The 27,477-nt window shown below is 38.9% G+C and overlaps 1 protein-coding gene across 2 annotated transcripts in view; it reads left to right on the plus strand.

Moving 5' to 3' along the window:
• Window positions 1-27,477, plus strand: part of DDX46 (DEAD-box helicase 46) — a 64,404-nt gene that overhangs the window by 30,049 nt on the left and 6,878 nt on the right. Inside the window, exons 14-21 of one of the 2 annotated variants that reach the window (XM_030869583.2) lie at window positions 3,084-3,248; window positions 4,306-4,468; window positions 13,855-14,048; window positions 15,688-15,825; window positions 16,140-16,289; window positions 19,132-19,308; window positions 21,471-21,689; window positions 22,064-22,208. In XM_030869583.2, the coding sequence (XP_030725443.1) occupies window positions 3,084-3,248; window positions 4,306-4,468; window positions 13,855-14,048; window positions 15,688-15,825; window positions 16,140-16,289; window positions 19,132-19,308; window positions 21,471-21,689; window positions 22,064-22,208 (1,351 nt within the window). The remainder of the gene's footprint in view (window positions 1-3,083; window positions 3,249-4,305; window positions 4,469-13,854; window positions 14,049-15,687; window positions 15,826-16,139; window positions 16,290-19,131; window positions 19,309-21,470; window positions 21,690-22,063; window positions 22,209-27,477) is intronic. The other variant, XM_030869584.2, reaches the window with a different exon arrangement.

Consider the following 27,477-nt stretch of genomic DNA (forward strand, 5'->3'; position numbering starts at 1 on the left):
CAGACAGGATGGGGTTAAAGGAGCCGCTGATCTGGGGGCTCTGGCTTACTCAGGCCGGGGGGAGGGAGGGGTACGGAATGCGGGGCAAGCCTGCGGCAGCAGAGGCCAACATAACATTGCAGCAGTGTGAGGCGCGCCGTGCGTTCTCCTGGGGAAGTTGTCCCTGGATCCCGGGACCCTGGCAGTGGCGGGCTGCACAGGCTCCCCGGAAGGGAGGTGTGGATAGTGACCTGTGCTCGCACACAGGCTTCTTGGTGGCGGCAGCAACAGCCTTAGCGTCTCATGCCCGTCTCTGGGGTCCGTGCTGTTAGCCGCGAGTCGCGCCTGTCTCTGGAGCTCCTTTAAGTGGCGCTCTTAATCCCCCCTCCTTGCGCACCGGGAAACAAAGAGGGAAGAAAAGTCTCTTGCCTCTTCGGCAGGTCCAGACTTTTCCCCGGACTCCGTCCCGGCTAGCCGTGGCGCACTAGCCCCTTCAGGCTGTGTTCACGCCGCTAGTCCTCTCCCTGCAGTCCTCTCCCTATGCTCCGACCGAAGCCCGAGCCTCAGCTCCCAGCCTTGCCCGCCCCGGCGGGTGAGCAGACTAGCCTCTCGGGCTAGTGAGTGCCGGTCTGCAGCGATCCTCTGTGCGGGAATCTCTCCGCTTTGCCCTCCGCACCCCTGTGGCTGCACTCTCCTCCGTGGCCCCGAAGCTTTCCCCCTTCGCCACCCGCAGTCTCCGCCCGTGAAGGGGCTTCCTAGCATGTGGAAACCTTTCCTTCTTCACAGGTCCCTCCCACTGGTGCAGGTCCCGTCCCTATTTTTTTGTCTCTATTTATTCTTTTGCCCTACCCAGGTACGTGGGGAGTTTCTTGCCTTTTGGAAGGTCTGAGGTCTTCTGCCAGTGTTCAGTAGGTGTTCTGTAGGAGTTGTTCCACGTGTAGATGTATTTCTGATGTATCTGTGGGGAGGAAGGTGATCTCCGTGTCTTACTCTTCCGCCATCTTCCCCACCCCTGTATGGTAATTTATGTTTAACTTTCTAAGAAACTGTCAAACTTTTCCATAGTAGCTATTCCATTTTTTAGGCCAATATAATATCGATACAGAAATCAAACGTTATGTTACAGTTTTATGTACAATGATGCAAAACCCCTAAAAAAATATATTAAGGAACCAAATATAGCAATGTTTAAAATAGATCATTAGTCATATCGAAGTTAGTATCCTTTGGATGTAAGGCTGGTTTAACATTAGAAAAATCAAGTAATGTAGTCCACCCTGTTACCAGAATAGAGGGAAAAACCATAGTATTATCTCAAATAATGTAGAAAAGCATTTGATAAAATTTCACTGATGGTTTAAAAATTCAGCACACTAGGACTAGTAGGGAGCTACCAGAATAAGCCTGTAGTAAACCTTACACCTAATGGTGCAACTTTGAAGCTTTTAACATAAGAAAGAAAATTAGGTAGTGAACATTCACTCAACACTTTGCTGGAGGTCCTAGCACAGTAAGCAAGAAAAAGGTATAATATTTAGAAAGGAAGAAACAAGTGTTATCTGCAGATGATATGACTATCTTTGTAGAAGACTCAAAATAATCTACAGATAAATTTTTAGAATTGATAAAGAGAATAGTAAAATTTCTGGACACAAAGTCAGTAAAGAAAGGTCATTTGCAGTTCTTTTCCCAGTAAGTTAGAAAATGTACTTTAGAAATCATGTAAGTTACAAAAGCTTGAAAAAATAAACTTGACAAAGATGTGTAATATGTATCTGGAGAAAACTGTGCAACTTTACTGGAAAACATTAAAGAGAGCTTAACTCTGAAATTTATGTAAAGACCAAGTGGTAAAGAGCAATCCTCCTGAAGAAGAGAAACAGGATAGGGTATAAGAGAAGCCACTTGTTGAAAGTCTAGTTCATTCCCATTTTAGGATTTAGTTTTCTTGGGTCTGCTAAGTCAGGTACCACTTAATCAAAATGTTGTTGCTATCGTGTCCTGTCTTATTTTCTTGGTCTTTGTTGGTTTGTGTAATTTTTTAAAACAATCCCTGTATTGTTACATTTTACAGCGTTTTTCAAGGGAAGAGAAGTAAGTGTGTGCTGTCAACACTGAAACATTTTTAACTGAAAATACTGGCATAAGTTTTAAAGCCATCAATTTGGCTGCAGGGTGGAGAATAGATTTCAGATTGGACAGGAGTAAAGGCAGGAAAACCTGGTAGGAGACAATTGAAATAATCCAGATGAGAGATGGTTGAGGTTTGGACCAGGAGCCCAGCATTTCCACATGCCTTGGGTACGGCAGCCCCTTTCACAGATATCACATCATCATTGATTGGAGTAGAAATGTGGTCCTGTGTATTCCTGGCAAGACCTTTACCCTTTCCAGTTTCCAACCACTCACCCCTGTCTCTCTTGAAACCATCAGTAATAATTTTATTCATTATGTCTTCTTTTTCTTGTTTATGCCATAAGAATCCTAGAACTCCCTGATTCCTCCAGGGCTCTTTAGACACTGAGGTAGTTAATTGGTACCTGTATCCCACTCCCTCAACAGTGTGTCCACCATCATTGTTCTTTTTTTTCCTGTAGCTCTTATCACCATTTGTAACATAATATATTTGTTTGTCCATCCTCATTAGAATATAAGCTCTATTAAGACAAGTTTTTCTCTATTTTTATTGCATATTCCAAGCACTTAGAACAATGCCTGGCACATAATGGTTGCTCAGTAAAAATGTGTTGAATAATTGGAGGAAAACAGAAATATCAGTGAGGAATAGGTGCATTGTAGGTTTAGTTTGAAGATCAAGACTACTGAATTTGTTGATGGATTGGGTGTGGGATGAGTAAGAGAGAGAGTAGTTACGGATGGCTCCTAGATTTTTGGCATAAACCAAAATGACTAGAGTTGCCATATCTTGAGAGGGGGAAACTATAAGAGGAGCAAATTTTAGGGTAAAATCAATTATAATATTCTAAGGTAACACATTTAAAAGTCACTGAATAGATGTTCTCAAAAGTTCCTTCTACTTGGTTTTACCATCCTACAGTTTTTGGAGACTACACTCACCATGCTTATTTGTAATGTTTTCTCAGGTCATGCGCATTGTGGATAATGTTCGTCCTGACCGACAGACAGTTATGTTTTCAGCTACTTTCCCCAGAGCTATGGAGGCCTTGGCTCGCAGAATCCTGAGTAAACCCATTGAAGTGCAGGTTGGAGGCAGAAGTGTGGTTTGCTCAGATGTGGAGCAACAAGTGGTGCGTACAGTCCTTAGGAAACCCCCAGTTCCCTGTATGTTTAGGCACTGTGTCATCCTTTTGGGATCGTTGTCATGTAGGCAGATAATTTCTAAAATTAAATAGTACGTATTAACTGCAGCCTTTAACATTTTATGAAATATATATATATATATTTTAAATTTTATTTATTCATTTATTTCTGCATTGGGTCTTCATTGCTGCATGCAGGCTTTCTCTAGTTGTGGTGAGTGGGGGCTACTCTTTGTTGCGGTGCATGGGCTTCTCATTGTGGTGGTTTCTCTCGTGGAGCACGGGCTCTAGGCGTGCGGGCTTCAGTAGTTGTGGCTCACGTGCTCTAGTGCGCAGGCTCAGTAGTTGTGGTACATGGGCTTAGTTGCTCCACAGCATGTGGGATCTTTCTGGACCAGGGCTCAAACCCGTGTCCGCTGCATTGGCAGACAGATGCTTAACCACTGTGCCACCAGGAAAGCCCTACCAAGTATAGTTGCTCTTCCATAGAACTGTCTGTTTAAATGCTCTTTTAGTTTTTTTCACCAGAAGTGGTAGGCTGGTGATAAAATGTCACATACCTATGTTATTCTTTGGTTAATAGGATGTGAAGTTAAGAGTCAGAGAGAGGGGCTTACCTGGTGGCACAGTGGTTGAGAGTCCGCCTGCCAGTGCAGGGGACGCGGGTTCGTGCCCCGGTCTGGGAAGATCCCACATGCTGCGGAGCGGCTGGGCCCGGGAGCCATGGCCGCTGAGCCTGCGCGTCCGGAGCCTGTGCTCCGCAACGGGAGAGGCCACAACAATGAGAGACCCACGTACCGCAAAAATTAAAAAAAAGAGAGAGAGAACAGATGATCATCTGTCCACATTTGTAAGCCTCTTAGTCTCTGAAAGTTACAATTTTTTTTTTGGTCTTAGTGGTTTATCAATTAAAATCAACATTTTCCTACCCCTTCCTAAAGTTATAGGAAGATGTTTATTTATTTGCCACAAATAAAATGAATATTTTTGTTCATGAAATGTATTTGGGTTTTTACTCCATTAACTTGGTACAATGTGTTTTCAGATTGTAATCGAAGAAGAAAAGAAATTCTTGAAGCTACTTGAACTTCTAGGCCATTATCAAGAATCAGGATCTGTCATTATATTTGTGGATAAGCAGGAACATGCTGATGGTCTTCTGAAAGATTTAATGAGAGCTTCTTACCCTTGCATGTCTCTTCATGGAGGTAACGTTTAATGAAGTCTCTGTTAAGTACTTAACTTAGCCAAGCACTGTGCTGTGTATTTCCTTTGTCTCTAATTTAGCAGTAAATTTTATGTCATCCATGTCATTCTTCATTCACAACAGTTCTGTGGGGGTGGGTAAGCATTATTTTATTTCATCTTAGCGATAAAGAAAATAAGACAACAACATATTGGTTTGATCAAATTCCATAACCATTAATCAGCTAAGGAGGAATTGAACTTAAATTTTTTTTTTCAGCCCAAACCCCCAATATTTATTTACAAGTTATTTATATGTACAGCTAATGTAATACGCTCTTTATAAACATTAACACACAAATAAGAAATTAAAAAACACAAAAATTAGAAATATTCTAGTATTTTCTTCCCACTCCCCCAACGTATCATATCACACCCACCCTATGTTACCTCTCCCCCCCACCCCCTCACCCTGCACCATCACTTTGGAGCCCCTGCTGTAATCAAAGGGAGCCTTTGGAGTTTCTGAAACAGAGGAGGGGCATGGTCTCTGATGACTTTCCCAAATCCGCAAACTAAAAGCAGACTGAGACATCAAAGAACTGCAATTGCCTTAGAGAGCTTTCCACGTGCCAGGAAATGCCTCAGTGCTTTAGTATAACTCATTTAATCCCCAAAGCAACCCTACGCTGTACGTACCATTATTGTCTTTTAAGATATTTTTATTTTAAGATGGAACTGAGGCATAGTGAGGTTAAGAAACTTTGCCAGGATGACACAGAAAATGGTGGAGCCAGAACTGGAACCCAGCCTGGGTGGGTCCACACTCCATGAGCTTAACTGCTACTGGAGGGAGATAAGGGGGCTCCCTTGGTCAAGCCCCTCACCAATCACTGCTGTCATGAGAATCCCAGGTACTGTGTGAGGAGGCAGCAGGAAATCACTAATCACCGGGGTACCTCTCACTCGGTTGTCTAGGCAAGGTCGGCTTATCTGCAGTCTCCAGAGGCCAACTCAGCTGGTCACGCAGGCGCAGATCGATAGGCTTGGTTTCTATGCACTTAAAATTTTTGATTTATGTTCTGTTCTTTCCATTGTACCATGCTACCTAGAGGTTTTTATTATGATTCACATTAGAGCTTTAATTAATTTCTGTGTAATATCGCCATTGTTATATATATGTGGGACTTAGAACACTAAACATATGGAACAGAGACAGTTTGAATTAAACTCACTAACCAAGTGTTCTGGCAATATGGCTTTGTGACAAACCACCCCCAAATTTAGTGGCAACAGTCTTTTTTTTTTTCTTTTTTAATGAATCTGCAATTTGTGTAGTTCTTAGCACATAACTAGTCTCTCTTTCATGCTCTGTCTACTTGGATGGCTCAGTTGGGGTTGGGGATCCATTTCCAATTTGCCTTACTTAGGCAGCTGACAAGTTGGTATTGGCTCTTGACTGAGAGCTCAGTCAGGCTGTTGGCCAGGAGTCCTGACTCTTTCCCTTGTGAGCCTCTCTGTGAGGCTGCTTGGCCAGAAGGCAAGAACCAGAAGCTGCCAAGACAGTTAAGGAGGATACTGGGAAGTGGTAGAAATTTTATTTCCACCATATTCTATAGGTCAGAATAGTCACTAGACTGGCCCGCGTTCAAGGGAATGGAGTCATAGACTCCACTGCCTTATGGGAAAATGTCATTCGATATGCAGAAGAGTATGTGGGATAGGACATGCTTTTGCTGCCGTCTTTGGAAAATACAATCTACCACATAAGGCTTCATGTGGAATGCAATTAAAAGGGCTTTGAGGATATGTATTTGGTTAACTTTTAATATTTGAAAATGACTCGTTGTGTTTTCCTTTTCTTTATTTATTTTTAAAGTTGTGAGTTACATGGTTTGAAAAATAAATATATTTATTTATTTTTGGCTGTGTTGGGTCTTCGTTGCTGAGTGCAGGCTTTCTCCAGTTGCGGCGAGTGGGGGCTATGTACGCTTTGTTGTGGTGCACGGGCTTCTCATTGCAGTGGCTTCTCTTGTTGCGAAGCACGGGCTCTACGCGCCCGGGCTTCAGTAGTTGTGGCACGTGGACTCAGCAGTTGTGGCTCGCGGGCTCTAGAGCGCAGGCTCAGTAGTTGTGGTGCATGGGCTTAGTTGCTCCGCAGCATGAAATTATGTAGGGCTTTTTTTTTTTTTTTTTTGCGGTACGCGGGCCTCTCACTGTTGTGGCCTCTCCCGTTGCGGAGCACAGGCTCTGGACGCGCAGGCTCAGCAGCCATGGCTCACAGGCCTAGCTTCTCCGTGGCATGTGGAATCTTCCCCGACCGGGGCATGAACCCGTGTCCCCTGCATCGGCAGGCGGACTCTCAACCACTGCGCCACCAGGGAAGCCCTATGTAGGGCTTTTGAAGAATTTTTTTTTTTAAAGGTATAACCATGAAATTCCTAATGTGCACATGTAATTAATGTGCATTTCATGCATAATACATAGTATAATGGCATTAGTTGTGAGAAGTGTGGGTGTTAGTATGTCTGAAATGCATACAATTGTGTGCCCCTTTAGAAGAAAGAAGAATACTAACTACAAAACATTTAGTCCATTCTTCCTGCTAGGATTATTGCAACTGCAAGATGCTGCTGACTCTGGTTTGTGACCAAATGACAGAAAATCCTGGACTTGTTCATTTGTAAGATGGAGATTGTGGTATTTCTGTTCTTCTAAGATTCATCTCCATAAAGGGGCAGTCAGGCTGATTTGCAGAACCTATCGCTTAATTGAATAATAGCTGTTTATTCCTGCTTACTCTTCGGAATAGTGAGAAGGAAGCTCAGAGACACTCTGAGTGCTGCCACTTCTTCAGAGCCATCTGTAGTTCTCTAGTCTTCAGGTCTAGTGAAGGGATAAAGGGAGGCAGGAGGTTGGAGAGTGGCTGATGTGTTCTGCCCACTCCTGGTTTTCTTAACCTGAGACAATTTTCTCAGTTCAACAATCAGAGCATTCCATGGTTGCTTGACTTTTTTTGTTAGACCACAAAGGCCGGGTAATTGTAGTTTATGAACAAAATATGTGGAGAGCATATTGTTCTTAATACTCTATTTTTTATTTATCACATACCTGCATTCCTCTAAACTTTCCTCTAAACTGGGTTAAAAAATGAAAGAAGAAATCTGAAAATACTGTCATTAAACCATGGCTATAATTTCTATTCTGTCAGTCATCCATTTCTTCATTTTTGCACTAATAATGAATAATTTTAAAATTCCTTAAAGATGCAACCTGCATTTAATATAGTAAATATTGCTGAAATTAGGAAAGTAGCACAATGGTTTCTACTTTCAGGTGTTTATGATATATGAAAACAGAGACATTTTAAAATAGGGCAAAATGCTTCAATGAGACTTTTGACATGTACTATTTTTTTTTTTTTAAATAATGTTACTCTCTTGCCTAATTTTATTTATTTATTTTGCGGTACGCGGGCCTCTCACTGTTGTGGCCTCTCCCGTTGCGGAGCACAGGCTTCGGATGCGCAGGCCCAGCGGCCATGGCTCACAGGCCCAGCCGCTCCGCGGCATGTGGGATCTTCCTGGACCGGGGCACGAACCCGTGTCCCCTGCATCGGCAGGCGGACTCTCAACCCCTGTGCCACCAGGGAAGCCCTGATGTGTACTATTAATATCAGTTACTTTTCCTTTTGGTTCTCTGCAAGTAACAGAAAATATGAACTCAGCTGCCATAAATCATGAGGAATATTTATTAGTTTATAAAACATGAAATCCCATGGCAGAATGATTCCAGGGGACTTCCCTGGCGGTCCAGTGGTTAAAACTCTGCGGTTCCACTGCAGGGGGCCTGGGTTCTATCCCTGGTTGGGGAACTAAGAGGCCACATGCTGCAAGGGGTGGCCAAAGAAGAAAAAAACAGAAAATGATTCCAGAATTGCTTCACTCTGCAGTAGCTCAGTGTTACCATATTGTAGTTTCTATACTGCCATCTTGAGCATAATAACTTAGTTATTAAGCTAAGCTTTCTTTATGGCAGCAAAAAGCCTTCTGCAGGCTCAGTCATCACTTCCAGATTTGACAGCTTCCAGAGGAGGAAGACTATTTTCCATATATCTATGGCTTTTTTCCCCCCTCATTTTTACTACCAAAATTTCAAACACAGAAAATGTGAGAAAACTATATCATTAACACCCTTGAATATCTAATACTAGATTCTACAATTAGCATTTTGTTATATTTATGTCACATCTTTAGCCATCTGTCCTTTTACCCACTCCTCAATTTTTCTTAGTTTTTTTAAAAAATAAATTTCTTTTTATTTATTTATAATTTTTGTCTGTGTTGGGTCTTCGTTGCTGTGTGTGGGCTTTCTCTAGTTGTGGTGAGCGGGGGCTACTCTTTGTTGTGGTGCGCGGGCTTCTCATTGCGATGGCTTCTCTTGTTGTGGAGCACAGGCTCTTGGCGCGCAGCCTTCAGTAATTGTGGCTTGCAGGCTCTAGAGCGCAGGCTCAGTAGTTGTGGTGCACGGGCTTAGTTGCTCCGTGGCATGTGGGATCTTCCCAGACCAGGGCTGGAAACCGTGTCCCCTGCATTGGCAGGGGGATTCTTAACCACTGCGCCACCAGGGAAGCCCTTTCTTAGTTTTTTGATACATTTCAGAATATGTTGCAGCATCAGCACATTTCACTTCAGTGTGCACATGATTAACACTAGTTCAAAATTTTTTTAAATAAAACATCTGTAAGTAAACTATAGTGAAATGTACAGATCCTGAGTGTGCCATTTGATGAGTTTTGACAAATGTAAGTTGTGAAACCCAAACCTCTGTTAAGATATAACCTCAGAAATTTCCCTCAGTCCCTGCCACCACTTTTTACATTTTTTTTCCCAACTTTACCTGTTTTAGAATTCCAGATAAATGGAACCATACATTATGGACGGTTTTGTGTCAGGTATCTTTGACTCTGCATATATTTTTGAATTTTCATCCATGTTGGATATAACAGCTCTTCCCTTTTATTGCTGAGTAATACTCCAGTGTATAAGTATATCATAGTTTTTTTAGTCATTTCTGTTGGTCACCTGGGCTACTTCCAGCTTTTTGGCTGTTTTAACCATCCCAAAGGATTCACCATAATCAGGATACAGAATACTTCCCTCACCCCCCAAGACTCCCTTGTCCTATCCCTATGCAGAGTAACTCTAAGGTTCTCTTTCCTCTTGTACATAGCCCCTGGAAACCACTGATGTGCTCTTATAAGAATGTTTATAAATGCAGTCATACATTATACAGCTTTTTGCAGTTGGCTTTTTTTTTCACTCAGCATGATGGCTTTGAGATTCATTCAAGTTGTTGCATTGTTCATTTCTTTTTATTATCTAATAGTATGTTTTGTGTGAATGTACTACTGTTTGTGTATTTATCTGTTGAAGGACATTTGGGTTGTTTCCAGTTTTAGACAATTATGAATAGAGCTGCTATTAAATATGTAAGTCCAGATTTTTGTGTGAACATTTCATTTCTCAAGGGTAGATAACCAGGAATGGGATAGCTGGGTCATATGGTAAGTTGATTTAGATATGATTTTCTTTGTATTCTCCTTCGGGTTTACCACCTTCTAGAATCTGTAAATTTATGTCTTGCATCTAATTTGGGAAATTCTTGACTGTTATTTCTTTTTTAAAAATAATTAATTAATTTGGTTGCACTGGGTCTTAGTTGCGGGAGGCAGGCTCCTTAGTTGTTGCATGCAAACTGTTAGTTGCTGCGGCATGCATGTGAGATCTAGTTCCCTTACCAGGGATTGAACCTGGGCCCCCTGCACTGGGAGTGTGGAGTCTTATCCACTCTGCCACCAGGGAAGTCCTTTGACTGTTATTTCTTGATTGATTGATTGATTGATTGTTTTACTGGCCTATTCTCTCCTCTCTTTTTGGGACTCCAATTGTGTGTATGTTCAGCCTTTTGATTCTGTCTCACGTATCACTGATGCTATGTTCAGTCTTTGTTTTACAATCTTTTTTCTTTCTAAGACTGAATAATTTCTTTGACTCTGTCTTAAGTTCACTGTGTGTTTTTGGCCATCTCTTATCTGCTAATAATAAGCCCATTCAGTGAATTTTTTAATTCAATTTTTTTTTTAGTTCTAGAATTTCCTGTGGGCTCTCTTTTATATTTTACTGATTCTCTAATTCAGTTTCCTAGCCATTCATTATAAGCATTTAAAAGTTTTTTTCCTTGATCACAATTACAATAGTTGCTTTAAAATCTTTGACTGTTAATTATAATGTTTTGGTCATCTGAAGTCAGTTTCTATTATCTTTTCTTTTGATTTTGTTTTATAGTTTTCTGTTTCTTTGTATGTCTAGTAATTTTGGTTTGTATACTGGCCTTTGTGAATGATACCTTGTAGAGTCTGAATTCTCTTATGTTTTATTTAAGGTTTTTTTTTTTTTTTTTTAAAATAGGGTATTAACTTGGCTGAATCCATATTTGAAACTGTCTTTCTTGTTGGGCAACCTCTGAAATATCTAATAATTTCTTTCAGCCAGAGCTGGGCTACTTGGATTCTGCCCCATGTATGGTTTAGGTGTCAGATATTTGGGCAGTGTTTTTTTTGTTTTTAATTTTATTCCTTCCTCCCTCCCTCCCTTCCTCGTTTCTGCACCCGGGCTTTCTCTAGTTGCAGTGAGTGGGGGCTTTGTTGCGGTGTGGTGGCTTCTTTCGTTGCGGAGCATGGGCTCTAGACGCGTGAGCTTCAGTACTTGCGGCATGTGGGCTCAGTAGTTGTGGTGCGTGGGCCCTAGGGTTCATGGGCTTCAGTAGTTGTGGTGCATGGGCTTAGTTGCTCCACGGCATGTGGGATCTTCCCGGACCCAGGCTCGAACCCATGTCCCCTACATTGGCAGGCAGATTCTTAACCACTGCGCCACCAGGGAAGTCCTTGGACAGTGTTTTTATGCACTGTTGGATGTGCCTGCTCTGTTGTTCTTTCTGGGATTTATCTACTCTTTTCTGGTCCTGAGTTTATCCTGAATGCTTTCTTCTTGTTTCTTCTTGTCAGTAAGACTGTTTCTATTCACGTTTTGACTTCCCTACCTGGGCTGCTCAGGGCCTGCTCCCAAACAGAAAGTTTAAAATAAAGAAGTAAAATCCTGTAAACTCAACCAGTGTCATTGCATTCTTCCAGGTGTCAACTCCCTTCCAGTTTCTGCCTTCTTTTAGTCACTCTCTGGTGCCTTCAGGTAGTTAGTTCTTTATATTTTGTCCAGAATTCATAGTTGTTACCCACAGGAGGGTTAGTCTATAAGATTTTCCCCTACCTTGATGTAAATGTGTATTTTTTTATATATATAAGGAAATTTTACCCCATAATCCCCTGTCTGTACTTCTTTTATATTTTTGGTCAGAATTGCTTCACATGTTTATGCCTAATTCATTCAAAGACAAGGGAATGACAAATAGTTCTTAATGTATTATCCTTGCACCCCTGAGGTTTCTGAGATTTTCAGGGGTTTCATGAAGTCAAAAATATTTCCATAATAACCCCACCAAGTTATTTGCCTTTTTCACTTTCATTCTTTCATCAGTGTATACGTAGTATAGCTTTCTAGAGGTTGCACAGCGTGTTAAATTGCAACAGATTGAATGCAGAAGATATGAGACTCCAACTATCTTCTATTAAGCCAGACATCAAAGAGATTTGCAAAAATGTGAAGCGCCTTATTTTTATTGTTTTGGAAAAGTTACTTTTCACAAAAATATATTTTTTTAGCATGTAATTGTTTTATTATTTTTAAATAAGTTAATAAATATTTAAAATTTTCCTCAGTTCTAGTTTCTAATACATTAAATATTGATAGAGATGACCTAGATAAACTAAAGCTCTCTGGGTCTGGTTCTTATTAATTTTAAGAGTGCACAGACAACCTGAGCACAGAAAGTTTGAGAAGGGCTAGTTTACACTAATCATTACTCACCTCCTAAGACTGAGAATTAGGCTCATCTCTGGTTTAATATATGTGACCATGTGTTGGGTGGATAACAAAATTGAGGTTATGTTAAAAAGGAAGAGGGTTAATGGTTGCTGCCATTAACTACTAACCCTACTGCACTTATGTGTCAGGATACCTCAGTCTACACTAAAAGTTGTGGTATTTTAAAATTATAAATGTAATGTGTATTGTTACTGATTCCACTAATTTTTCTTATGAGGTTTTTGGGTACAATGTTGGATCCTAGTTTCTTTGAGATAAGATCCAAATATTTTCCATAATTAAGTCTTTGAAGAGTACATTTAAAACTTTAGGTAATATAAATTAATATTGATAAATATTTAGATGCTAAATGTTCTGCATATGTTAAACACAGGTTTTATATGGAATGTTAGAATATCTCTTGCTGCAAAAATGAATTTCAAGGTTTGAGAATTTATCCCATTCCCTTCACTGATTACTAGAGATTCCCAGGTACCCCATCATAAAGTATATTTGTGGCCTGGACATTTTGTAAAAGAACATTTTGGTATTTTATGCTCTGCTTTGTCACTCATCCTGAGGCTCTTTGAGTAACAAATTTTAAAGAGAGATCCAGTTGGGTACTTTTTAAGCAGTGCACCATAAACTTTAGTGTGCATATGTAATCACCTGTGGATCTTGTTAAAATGCAGAATCTGACTCAGTAGTTTGGGGGTAGGATCTGAGATTCTCCATTTCTAACAAGCTCTCATGTGATGCTTCTCCTGGTCCCTGGGACAAAACTGTGAGGAGCAAGGCTCTAAATAACCTATGAGAGAATTAGAAAGATCTGAATCCTGCCAATATAGGCTGAATGTACCTGCCTTTTTCCCATTTGCCCCCATAAGAGATATAGGTTAGTGATTCTGAGGTTGGGCTTCTGGAGTGATAAGCCTTATATGTAAGAAAGGGGGCAAAACAGGGCAGATTCGGAATTCATAAATAGCAATAACTTTTCATCTTGCTATTAAATTTCCGTAGTCTTTTTTTTTTTAATTTTTTATTGAAATGTAGTTGATTTACAGTGTTGAGTTTCAGGTGCACAGCAAAATGATTCAGTTATACATTATATCTATTCTCTTTTAAATTCTTTTCAATTATAGGTTATTATAAGATGTTGAGTATAGTTTCCTATGCTATACTGTAGATCCTTGTTGATTATCTATTTTATATATAGTAGTGTGTATATTTTAATCCCAAACTCCTAATTTATCACTCCTCACCAACCCCCCGCCAAGTCTTTTACTTTCTATATGGTAGTTGTTGGACATGTGGTCAATATAAGTTGGATTTGTTCTTTACCCCGTGTTTAACTTCTTTGTCTGAATGTCAGAGGAAATGGAAAATTTAACTTGAATATGTGGTTTTACAACTCTTTAATTTACTTGCAGGCATTGATCAATATGACAGAGATAGCATCATAAATGATTTTAAGAATGGGACCTGCAAACTTCTTGTTGCTACGTCTGTTGCTGCCCGAGGCCTAGATGTGAAACATCTGATTCTTGTAGTAAATTATAGCTGCCCCAACCATTATGAGGATTATGTGCACAGAGCAGGACGGACTGGAAGAGCAGGCAACAAAGTAAAAATAATTGCTTTTAAAGTTGATTTCTATTATGTTAAAATACAAGTGTTTCTTTATGATTATAAAGAGATAATAGGAGTTATGGGGACATTCTGAAAATCCTTCATCATCAGAGTATGGGGAATAGTTGATGTTCATCATTTATATACATATATATGTCTTAAGTGCTGTTCTCTGTAGGCAGATAGTGTTAACCATTTGTGTCCCCAAAAGGTATTTTTCCCCACCTAAAAATTTCTGTATATACATACATGCATATAGTTCAAGATCTTTCATTGCTTTTTTTAAAATAAGGGATCATGAAATACACTCAGCCCACACCTATCACCCCTGTTCTCACCCCCCTATACACATGAATATTATTTGCTTTTTTGACTTATTTGTATTCTGTTAAGTATATAGTTCTAACTCTTTCTTTTTGAAGGCAGCACTGATGGAAGCACTGATGGTGATATATTTGATATTACAACCATGGACATTTCTACATACTGAAGCAATAATAATATTAATAGGTTATATTTATGGAGTATTTATTAAATGCCCCCCACTGTTCTGAGTGCTTTACATATATCATCTCATTTTATTCTCACAAATTCCCTTTGAGGTAGATAATAGTACCCCTTTTAACAGATGAGAAAAGTTGAGGCACACTGACATTGTTACTTGACAAATTTACATAGCTAATAAGTAGTGATGGCATTTATTCTTTTAACCTGAGTTATTCTGTGGATTTGGGAAACTTTTTGTGTAAAGGGTCAGGTAGTTAAAATTGTAGCCTTTTTGGGCCACACGCAGTCTCTGTCACATCGGGGGTGTGTGTGTGTGTGTACGTGTGTGTGTGTGTGTGTGTGTGTACGTGTGTACACAACCCTAAAAAATGTAATAACACTTTTAGTTCATGGGTCGTATAAAAGTAGGCCATGGGTCAAATCTGGTAACTAGGTACTCCTGAAATAAAATATTAAATCATGTTTTAAAATTTATAACAGTTCACTGGTAGGGTAGAGCGTTTTGTGAAGATGGCAATCTAATTGTAGTTTGCTATTCCTCTACTTACAACTCCAGTCTTTCTCTTGCCTGAACCAAAAAGCTGCTGGGGACACCTGCATCCTTAGGCTTTAGAGAATCCCAGGGAAGTGATGTAGCTGACTTCATTTTTGTATATGTTAAAAACATATCAGATATACATGTGTGTATGTTTTTATATCTTTTAATTGGTCTTTAAAAAATATGGGAAGCTGTATTCTAGGACGTTAATACAGGTTAGCTGGGGTAGAGAGGTGCAGTAGGTAGTGGAGGAAGGGAATGCAAGCAAAAAGGGAGAAATAAGATATATTAAAGTTAATACTTATGACAGTGGAGTTGTACATTTATGTAAAAATCACATGTATTTCCCTTTATGCATAAAAAGATTAGAAATTTTCTGGTTTTGCTTATTTTTAAATATTAAACTTAGGTATTTCACTTTGAACCATTAAAGAATTTGGTAGGACTCTTTTGTGGTCTTTGAAATTCTTTAGTAATGGAGTCATCTTAAAGAGGGTATATTAGGTGACTCAGATTTTATCTTATTTGTGATCTAAGGAGGATTCATCTTGTTAGTGTTTAATAGTATCACTTTTTCATCATTCACTAGGGCTTCGCCTATACTTTCATCACAGAAGATCAGGCTCGGTATGCTGGTGACATAATTAAAGCCCTTGAATTGTCAGGGACTGCAGTGCCACCTGATCTAGAGAAACTTTGGAGTGATTTCAAAGATCAACAGAAAGCTGTGAGTTTTTTAAGTCTCATTTTTATGCAAGTCATTGTGTTCTAGATCTTGAATATTTAATACCTGTAAATCTTGATAGGGTTATTTTCACTTATCTCTTTAGTGAGGAAGGGAAAGGAGTGAAAACAAAATGCTCCCTTTTGCTTCAACTTAGTATTTTTTGTAGTCTACATAGAGTTCCTTTTTCTCACATGCTAGATGAAATGTTTTTGTTACATTGTCATACACCACCTTGAAAAATATTTAATTGCCATAAATTCCTGAATATTAAAGTTTTTTATTATGAAATTAACTTTCTTGTTTTTCCTTGAAAGGAAGGGAAAATAATTAAAAAGAGTAGTGGGTTCTCTGGTAAGGGATTCAAGTTTGATGAAACAGAACAAGCTTTGGCAAATGAGAGAAAGAAGTTACAAAAAGCTGCTCTTGGTCTTCAAGATTCGGATGATGAGGATGCTGCAGTTGATGTAAGTATTGTTGTTCTAAGCCTTATTCTTACCAGTTGAAACAATTATTCCTTTGGTACTGGAGGTTTTACCATAGGCTTGTTTAGTTAGCAAGTTACTGGAAACTTTTCGTTGTGTACCCTTCTCCGTTTTTTTCTATGTATACAGACGTATTCACATATGCCTGTATTTCTGTATTTTCATAAAAATGAGATCATACTGCTTTATAATCTTTACAATAGTCCTATGTTGAAGTCTTCCCTTTTAGTAAATTCACTCTTATGCTATTCTTTGGTTACATATTTCATTATATGGATGTTCCACTGTTTAATGAATCAAATCCCTATTTTTGAATATATGGAAACAAACATGTTTGTTTCCATATATTTTTTATTTGGAATGTACTTTACTGTACTTCATCGCTCATTCTTGAACATTAAACCTTGCACATTCGTCGCATTAAGTCTTGAGGATGAATGTATAAATGGAATTGCTAGGCCAAAGGGTATATCTAATTTGGTCTTAAAACGTTGTCCGATTGTTCTCCTGCAAGGTGAGTACCAGTTTGCACTCACAATAGTGTTATATAAGAGTGCCTGGCTCCCTGTATCTTTAACATCATTGGTACTAATATTATTTTTTAATCTTTTACAATTTAATTGTTATACAACATCCTTAGTAATAATAATAGTCAACATTTATTGAGTTCTACTAAGTGCCATGTCCTGTGCAAAGTGCTTTACAGGGATTATTTCATTTACTTCCTCACAATAGCTAGATGAGTGGATACTCAGAGTATTCCCATTTTATAATTGAGGAGACTGAGGCTTAGAAAGAAATAACCTTTTCAGATTTGCATAGCTGTTAAGGGGAGGAGCTGGGATCTATACCCATTCTGTTCTTACTTCAAAGCCCATGTTCTTAGCTTACGGAATTATTTGTAACCCAGTGAAAAGGGACCCTGAGGACTCAGCAAGTTAAGGGTTTCCCAGAGTATTCTTTGGAGCCCTAATCCCAGGATCTTGAGCTTTAGATGTTTTCATTATAAAATAATTTTGGAAAATCTGCCTAGTATATACCACTATTAGTGGTATCCTATCAAAGGATGTGAAAAGTCATTAATAAAATAATCTTATTTAACTTTATTTGACACAGAAATCTTCCAACATATTTGATATTTGATCATAGAACTTTTTTGTTGTTGTTTTTGAAACATACCCTGTTAAACCTTAGCTCAGAACACAATTTAGGAAATCAGGAATTCAGTCTGATCTTGTCATTTCAGGAAATGACCACACTGGCTGTTAAGCACAGCCAGGACCAGACCAAGGTCTCCTATTAACTCTAGGCCATTTCTTACTAGCATACCATACTGGCTTAAAATTCAATTAAGTCAATATTTTAGTTATTTGTTACCATGTAACAAATCAATCCAAAACTTAGTAGGTTAAAACAGTAAACATTTATTATCTCATGATTCCTGAGGGTTAGGAAATCAGGAGCAGTTTAGCCAAGTAGTTCTTACTTAGGGTCTCATGAGGTTGCAGTCAAGCTGTTGTCCCAGGTTGCAGTTATCTGAAGGCTTCACTGATGCAGGACCATCTTCTTCCAAGATGGCTCAGTCACTTTAATGTTGGTAGGATGCCTCTGTTCTTCACTCTGCATTTGTGTCCTTACAGCATGGCAGCTGGCTCCCCCAGAATGAGTGATCCAAGAGAGAGCAAAGAGGAAGCCTTAGTACCTTTTATGACTAGTCTCTGAAGTTACATACTGGCTTTTCCACTTTTTTTTTGTCTGTTAGAATCAAATCACTAAGTCCAGCCCACATTTAAGGAGAGGCTCCACCTCTTGGAGGGAAGAGTATTAAAGAATATGTGGCATTGTTTTTAAAACCACCTCAGTTTTTTTATGTTACTTAAACATTTTTTAAAAATCTCATAATGAAATATGTTGATTTTTTCCTTCTTGTTAAAATATTTTATAAGTTTTGTAAAAAAAATAGAGCAATACTAAAGTGAATAAAGTTAAAAGTAAAGTTACCCCTGTCACCTACCTCCATATACCTTCCCCATTCCTGATTTATGCATTTGTTTTGGATTTTAACGCCATGTATGCTGTTTAATTTAAAAGGATTATTTAAATGTTAGTTTAAAAGTAGTTGGTAACTCAAACCCCTTATTAGATAACAAATATTTTAAAAAGAAGATAAGTTGTCTGTTTCCATTTCAGTAAAAGGTCTTTCTAAATTAACCTAATTAATTTTAAACCCTGAAAAAAGCTTGCTCTTCATTTGAGATTTAAAATATTAGCCTAATTTTCAGCATTGCTCTTGCTTTGATGGGGAAACCAACCTTCATTTCTTTCCTTCCTTGAAGGAAAAAAACAATAAAGGCTTTTTTTCCTGATTCTCTTACCCAGTTTTTTAGATAAATCCAATTGCATTTTTGAAGTTGGGAAGAATTTTAGGAACCCTGTTGCAGCATTTGCCCTGGGAACCACTGACTGTATTTTTAGATGTCCACTGGTCTTGAGTTATTGCCCTTCGTCCAGCCTCTTTCATTGCAGTGTACGTAATTTGGCCTTAAGGCCTTGGCCCTGGAGCAAGCAGCTGCATCAAATTGTCTGCTCTGTCTTGACAGCACATGTTCTTCATTTACTGAATTGGGATGTATCTGTACCACTCAGGAGTCTGCTGAAGTGGTTCTTGCAGCCTTGTATCTCTGTTTCTTTCTTTCCTTCCTTCCTCCCTCCCTCCCTCCCTCTCTCCCCTCTCCTCCTTTCCTTTCCCCTTCTCCTCCTCTTCTCCCTCTATAAATTGGTATTTTTAATTAGATTTTTACTAATCCTTTTTCTTCTTGTTTAGATTGATGAGCAAATTGAAAGCATGTTTAATTCAAAGAAGAGAGTGAAGGATATGGCTGCTCCTGGAACATCTAGTGTTCCTGCTCCAACTGCAGGAAATGCTGAGAAGTTAGAAATTGCAAAGAGATTGGCTCTTAGAATCAATGCTCAGAAGAATTTGGGGATTGAGTCTCAGGTATTAAGTAATTTGTTCCAAGTCTTAGTACTTTTTGTAAGTTCTTTGATTTAAATGCTTTTCAGGAATTATGGCAGCACAAGTGAACAAGAAGTTATTTTAGACACTGAGGTAGTAAGCATTTAACATTATTCTCAATACAGAATTCTTTAATTATTATATTTGGGTGATTTCTCTAGTGTGGTTAACTGAGGTCTTAATGCCTAGTCTGGAAGGCCTAACTGTTAAGCATGTTAACCATGGATAATTTTATAAAGTAGTATTCTGATTGATCTTAACAAAATCCTAAAGAAATAACTCTCTTTTCTTTCTTTTCTGTTTATATTAGGTGGGTTATTGGGCACACAAACAATACCTTGGAAGTATGAATATCAAGTTACATAACTGAAACTAACATGGGTTTAGACAGTGGGAAAATGTGTTAAATATTTCACTTGCCTTGTTTCTCTTGGGAGTTTTTTGGTTAACTTAATTTTTTTTTGAAGTATAGTTGATTTATAGTGTTGTGATAGTTTTTGCTGTACAGCAAAGTGATTCAGTTGTACATAGATATATATATTCTTACTCTTTTCCATTATGGTTTATTACAGGATATTGAATATAGTTCCCTCTGCTATACAATAGGACCTTCTTTACCCATTCTCTATATAATAGTTTGCATCTACTAATCCCAAACTCCCAATCCATCCTTCCCCCAGCCCCCTCCCCCTTGGCAACCACAAACAAGTCTGTTCTCTATGTCTGAGTCTGTTTCTGTTTTGTAGATAGGTTCATTTGTGTCATATTTTAGATTCCACATATAAGTAATATCATATGGTATTTGTCTTTCTCTTCATGACTTACTTTGCTTAGTATGATAATCTCTAGGTTCATCATGTTGCTGCAAATGGCATTATTTCATTCTTTTTTATGGCTGAGTAGTATTCCATTGTGTGTATGTATATATGTACGTGTGTGTGTGTGTGTGTGTTTGTATACACATACCACATCTTCTTTATCCATTCATGGACATTTAGGTTGTTTCCATGTCTTGGCTATTGTAAATAGCGCTGCTGTGAACATAAGGGTGCATGTATCTTTTTGAATTATAGTTTTGTCCAGATATATGCCCAGGAGTGGGATTGCTGGATCATATGGCAACTCTACTTTTAGTTTTTTGATGAACCTCCATACTGTTCTCCATAGTTGCTGCACCAGTTTACATTCCCACCAACGGTGTAGGAGGGTTCCCTTTTCTTCACACCCTCTCCAGCATTTTGGTTAACTTAATTTTTAACTAAGGTTAAATTTTCATAGCATTCCTAAAGAACAATTTGTTAATTTTGACAGTATTTTTAAGATTTTGAGAGTTTGGGGACCTGCAGGGCCCTGTGTCCAGTAGCCTGTATAGGTTCAGGTCTCTAGTGTCCAAGTAGGATGACCAAGCTAGAGGCCAGTGGGCTGACCCAGTGAGGCAGCCACAATCAAGGCTCAGAGCCTTGGGTCTCTGCATCTGTTTTATTTAGCCAGTGAGTTACTATAAAGTGTTTACTGTACTCAAGCCTGTGCCTCTTCTGACAACAGGGACACAGCACCTCACCTAATATTCTCTTGGATTATTGCTACTAATAACTCTTTATTGTGAAAGCAAATGGCTCTAACTTTTCGCTGTTGTTAGAAGAGCTTGTGGTGTGAGTCGTGTATTACCCACAGAAGAATTATCTCTGCATTAGGCACATAGTAAAATTAAGTTCAAATTTAAAAAAATGTGTTGAGTAAAGTCATTTACTGTAATTTATAGAATGTTGGGTTGGTCCATGGGAGAAGGAAGAGCTCAGTGGTGGTAGTGGGCAAAGATTCTGATTCAGTGGAAAACTCCTAGTAGCCACAAAGTATGTAAATGATTTTAGAAATATACTATATTTGATATCAAGAGTTACCTAATTATGTATGATTCAGTAGAATTTTTAATGTAGAATTGAATATTATTGTTTTCTCATCAAGTAAGGGAGATATATTAAACTGTCTGTTATAAATATATGCTGTTAAATTGCACTTACAGGTAGCACTTTACATTAGAAAGATGCTTTTAGTTAGTGGCTTTCCAGAGAATACTTTGTGGTGGGATCTTTGATCTTGTCTCTGCCCTCATTTGAGATTTGACTGTAGGTCTTCTTTAACTGCAGGATGTGATGCAGCAGGCCACCAATGCAATTCTTAGAGGTGGCACCATCCTGGCTCCCACTGTCTCTGCAAAAACCATTGCAGAGCAACTTGCTGAAAAGATCAATGCCAAGCTTAATTATGTGCCTTTGGAGAAACAAGAAGAGGAGAGACAGGATGGTGGACAGAATGAATCTTTTAAGAGATATGAAGAAGAATTAGAGATCAATGACTTCCCACAGGCAAGTAACAGATTTAAACTTTTTTTTTTTATTGTAGAGTAGAAACTCCTTTTTTAGGAGCGAAAATGCCTTGTTTAAAACCCATGAACATTTAAATGGCTGCTTTACTTTTTATCTAGATGGGGAGACAACACTAGAAATTCCATATTTATGATTATATTCTAGTTACATTAGAATCTAAATGAATTTATGATGCAGGTATTAATTATAATCTTAATATTGACCATAATATGATTTAGTTAACCTAGTCTTTGTCAGTACATCAGGTTTCTTTATTCTGTTGTAAAGTGATTTTTTTCCCCCCACTCTTTTTTATTTTATTTTTTTAACATCTTTCTTGGAGTATAATTGTCCCCCCACTCTTTATTTCATAGACTGCTAGGTGGAAAGTTACCTCTAAGGAAGCTCTGCAGAGAATCAGTGAATATTCTGAAGCTGCAATTACAATCAGAGGAACATACTTCCCACCTGGCAAAGAACCCAAGGAAGGAGAGCGGAAAATTTACTTGGCAATTGAAAGTATGTACTGTTCGTTCTGTTTCAATCTTGAGTTAGATCACTGTTGATATAGATGTAATAGACACAGAAAGAATATGAGGTCAGTTCTAGAGAGGACTGAAAATGAGGAACACCTATAAGAAAAAAAATAGTTTCATCTATCATTGTGGTCTTTATTTAGAAGTTTAGTACATATATAGAGGTAAATGATCTGTGTTTGGGACTCTCTCAGTTTTGACAATTTGGTCAAATTGAAAATCACTCTATAAGAAAACATGTATTTTCAGGACTGGTCTGTTTATTCTTCCAGTAAGTAGAACGTTCAGGCCAAAGTTTAGGTTAGAAAGTAAATCAACTATATATAATAGTCCACTTAATGCTTGTTTATCCAAGCAAATATTGCCTGTGATTTTATGCCTAAAAGTTCACACATACCTTTTTAAAAAATAGGATAGGACAATTAATACCATAACTCACAGGGTATATTTATTTCTTTATTTTTGGCTGAGTTGGGTCTTCATTGCTGTGCGCGGGCTTTCTCTAGTTGTGGCCAACGGGGGCTACTCTTTGTTGCGGTGTGCAGGCTTCTCATTGCGGTGGCGTCTCTGATTGTGGAGCATGGGCTCTAGGCGGATGGGCTTCAGTAGTTGCAGCACGCGGGTTGTAGAGCACAGGCTCAGTAGTTATGGCACACAGGCTTAGTTGCTCCGCAACATGTGGAATCTTCCCGGACCAGGGCTGGAACCCATGTCCCCTGCATTGGCAGGCAGATTCTTAACCACTGCGCCACCAAGGAAGTCCCTTAAAGGGTATAAGTAATGCGTTATCTAAGAGTGATCAGGTGTGTTTTTTAACCTTATTTTATACATTCATGAATGAATTCAAAAGACAGTTTCCAGTTTGATTTTCTTCCTACTTCGTTATGTACTGCATGGTAGATAACTTGTCTCCCTTCATTTATATTTAATTTGAACATTTTTATAATAGATTTTTAAGCATAGACCAGCCACAGATCCATTTCATCTACTTAATGAACTAAGTATTTTTTGAACACTGGTGTTGCAGCTGTGAAGAGGTTTTACTCCATGTCATGTAAATCCAGAGTCTGCATATCTACTGCTTAAATGGCTTAGCTGGCTGCAAAGGAGCTCTCCCACACCTTGTATAATCTTAAACAGCAGTCTAGTCCTTTGAGTTATACACATCACTTCTAACAAGGAAGCCTTACTTGATCTCATTTCACCACTCTGTAGCTCTTTACTTGCTTTGTTTTTCTTCACAGTACTCATTACATAGAAATTATAGTATATTTTTACTTGTTTCTGTCTCCCCTACTAGAGCTCTGTGAATGCAGTGACTTTATCATCTGCTGTATTCCCAGTGTCTGACACATGGTAGGCACTTGATAAATTTTCTGAATAATACATCTGATCATGCTCTAGAGCCACTTCTCTTCTGCACACAAAATATTATTTGACAGGCATATCCATGTGATCTCTCTAAAGCCGCACCGTCCAATAAAAACTCTGATGGCTGTGGAGCACTTGAAATACAGCCAGTGTGACCAAGAAATTTTAAATTTAATTTAATTTTTATTAACTTAAATCTAAATAGCCACATAGCTGATGGCTACTGAATTGGCTAGCTCAGCTCTAAAGTTTGTTGCTGGAAAGATCAATGGAAGTATAAACTGAAAGTATATTGTAAATAAGGTTTATCACTAGTTAGTATTTTCTTGTTATATTTTGGCATTCCTTTGGTTTTTGTGAGGACTTTATAACTGTATGTAAGTTCCTTACTGAAATAAATATAAACTAAAAATGATTTAAATATATATGAGGACTTTTTTTTTTTTTTTTTTTTTGTGGTATGCGGGCCTCTCACTGTTGTGGCCTCTGCTGTTGCGGAGCACAGGCTCCGGACGCGCAGGCTCAGCGGCCATGGCTCACGGGCCCAGCCGCTCCGTGGCATGTGGGATCTTCCTGGACCAGGGCACAAACCCGTGTCCCCTGCATTGACAGGTGGACTCTCAACCACTGCGCCACCAGGGAAGCCCGAGGACTTATTTTTAGGGTTTGATTCTTTCCTGGCCAAAACAAAGAATTTCACAGATGTGAAAATAAATTAGTACTGTGCCTATTTACTTTACTTTTAACTGGTGACCTCAAATTGTTTTTGTGTGACTTCTTAACATAAAGACTACAAGAAGAGAAATGCACGTGCAGTGTGCATCCCATTTACCCTAAGTAGAAGTTGTTTCCTGGTCAAAATGCTTGATAGGATCAGAGTAAGTTAAAAAACAGAAAAGTTTTGTTACCAGGATTGAGCTGGGGTTTTGTTTTTTTCTCCTTTAATAAGGGTTTGCCTGGTTGATGTAAGGTTTTTATTAGTTTCTGAGTTCTGATAAAATTGATTTTAATAGTTTTTGCAAGTTTATTCACTGCTTTTGTGGAGGGACAGGCTTTTGAAGTTCCCTCCTGTGCCATTTTCACTGATGTCACTCTCACTTTCGGACTTTTTAAAATGAAGAATTGTGGCAAAGGTAAAACTCAGATATAGCCTTTATGTTTTCCATATTATTGAAATTCTACCTTTACAGTACAGTAAGATTCATACATATGTTAAATGGTATGCAAAGAATGTGGGTCCAGAACTAGGCAAGTTGTATTTTTTTGTTTGTGATTGTGACTTTGAGAAACTGGATCATATCTATTTCAAGTCAGGTTTTTAAATGGCACCCTTTTATGTATCCTGAAAGACTTTCACTCTGCCAATGACTCAGTGTGTTTCTGAATCATGTGACACCGTTCCTTATTGTGAGGCAAAATGCGGGTTGCTGGCACCTCAGCGTTCAAGGAGAGAAAATTACACTGAAATCTTTCTGCACTTGGAACTGGACAGCTCTCTCTTCCTACTGTGTTCATTAGGCCATACAGGATGTCATTCAGTAGAATCTGATGATAAAACCTTTTGTAAACATGGAGTCATCCTTGTATATTCAGCTTGAATGTCATAGGTGTCATTTAAGCAAAACCAGTATTGTATTTTTTTTTTGCAATAACATAACTGTAGTTTATTCTGAATATCTCTAAGATTTCAAAACCAGTATTTTAAATGACTGCCTTTTAAAGAGGTAAATCAGAGATGATTGTTTGCTTTGAAAAAGGATCCCATATATAATTTATTAATTTAAAGGTAATTATACTTATTTAGTGTAGTATAATTAATGTATGCCAGGTTTAATTTGTATATAACTTTATCACAACATATCTCCTGTACTACCAAGTGAAGTGAAATGAGAAGCCCACAGCTTCTGCTGACTTTTCCATCCACCTAAAATGGTTCTGGGTGCTTCTTTCCACTGTCAACTTGTACTTAGGAAGTAACATCTAATTTTTATAATCTAAGCAAGGTTTCTCTCCCCCAGTAAAAAGATAACCTTGTCAGAAATGAATCTTGAGAATTCTGGCAACATAAATATGCTAAATAAGAGCTGGAGATTGGTAATTAAAATGACCTAAAGCTTTGAGAATTTTCATAGATGATTAGATTTAAAGGGTCTTTTAGTTTTTGAAACTCCAACCAAATCAACTGAACACTAATAGGATGAAAACAGGTGTTGGAAGGAGCCTAGTGTCATCTGTTTCTAGTTCTGTAATTGGAGGGACCCCACTGCCTGGCTCCTTAGAGGCTCTGTGTGGCTCAGCAGCTCCCGGCAGTGGGAAGGAGAACAGGAAGGACGTACGTGCCTAGCCAGCCTGTATAATTTATAGCCTGTTTTGTGACCCTCTGTTTTTACTAGTGGAGAATCCCTTAAAAGCAGCCAGAGTTGTTTTGGGACCAATGAAAGGAAATGCCACTTTTTCATGACAGCTTATAAACATATGTAACCTATTACCTAAAGAAGCTGTGTCAGTCAAAAATTTAAACTGGTCCAAATGGTCAGGCTCTAACTAAAGCAGGAAAATTGCTCTTCACTTGGAGCTGGGTGGGAGTATCATTTTCCTTCTTTTTAAAACAGCAGAGAATGTCAACAGGCTACACATCAACTCATGCCAAGTAGCATATTTTCCTCCTGAATTTCATTTTTTAAATAATTTTCATTCTGGCTTGGCTCTTGATTATACCCTTGGCTCCACGTTCATCTACCTTTCTTCCCTTCCAGCACCCACAGCTTTAAAATGTTTGTGGTCAGTGGCTGGTCGAGGTGTAGGGCTTAGACATGTTGCTCTGACTTCACAGCCATACTCATGGCCCTTTCCTTCCTGTTGTTAAACTGTTTCTTTTTCTTCCTCCTCCTTCTCCTCCTCTTCTTTCTCCACTTCCTCCTCCTCCCCTCCCCCCTCCCATTTCTTTTCTTCCTCTTCTCCCTCCCACTCCTCCCTTCCTCCTTTCCTCTCCTCTCCTCTCTATGGGTTCGAAAAAGCATATCTAATAAGGGGGGAAATTTTCCCATTTCTTGTGAATTGTTTTCCTTATTTGATTTTCTTATATAAAATGATAAGAACAGGACTTCCCCGGTGGTTCAGTGGTTAAGACTTCGAGCTTCTACTGCAGGGGACATGGCTTCGATCTCTGGTCGGGGAAGTTTCACGTGCCATGTGGGGCAACCAAAAAAAAAAAAAAAATTTTTTTTTAAATGATAAAAACATAGTTCTCTACAACCCCAGTTCTTCTTTTATTCTTTGACATTTCACTCCTAGTCCTTAATCTCTAGTCTGCTTCTTTGGTCCAGCTCTATTCCTTTTATAGGTGTGCACCGTGTTACCTCTCTAGACGTACCTACTTCCTGGCATTGTCCCCTGGCTTCAAATCCCTCCACACTTAGCCTTGATAGCTCTCTAATCTCCGTCTCTCCTCTACTTCTGCTCCTTGTTTCCATTGGCCTTACTGAAATTTCCAACTTGGTGTCCCCTGAGCACCTCAGCCACAACGATCTCAGAATCGAATTTCATCCACTATCACTGCTAATAGTAGCACCTGTTCTTCCTCTTGGATTCAGTATCTCCTTTATTACCTGTTATTTTCTTTACTTGCTGCTCAACTCTTAGCATCTTTGTTCCTCTTCTTCACTGTTCACATCTAGTCAGAAAAAACATCTTGTCCATTCTACCTTAAAAATGTGCTTTCAGGGGCTTCCCTGGTGGCGCAGTGGTTGAGAGTCCGCCTGCCGATGCAGGGGACACGGGTTCATGCCCCGGTCCGGGAAGATCATACATGCCGCAGAGCGGCTGGGCCCGTGAGCCATGGTCGCTGAGCCTGCGCGTCCGGAGCCTGTGCTCCACAATGG

Source organism: Globicephala melas, chromosome 3 (genome assembly GCF_963455315.2).
Source record: "Globicephala melas chromosome 3, mGloMel1.2, whole genome shotgun sequence".
Lineage (NCBI taxonomy): Eukaryota > Metazoa > Chordata > Mammalia > Artiodactyla > Delphinidae > Globicephala > Globicephala melas.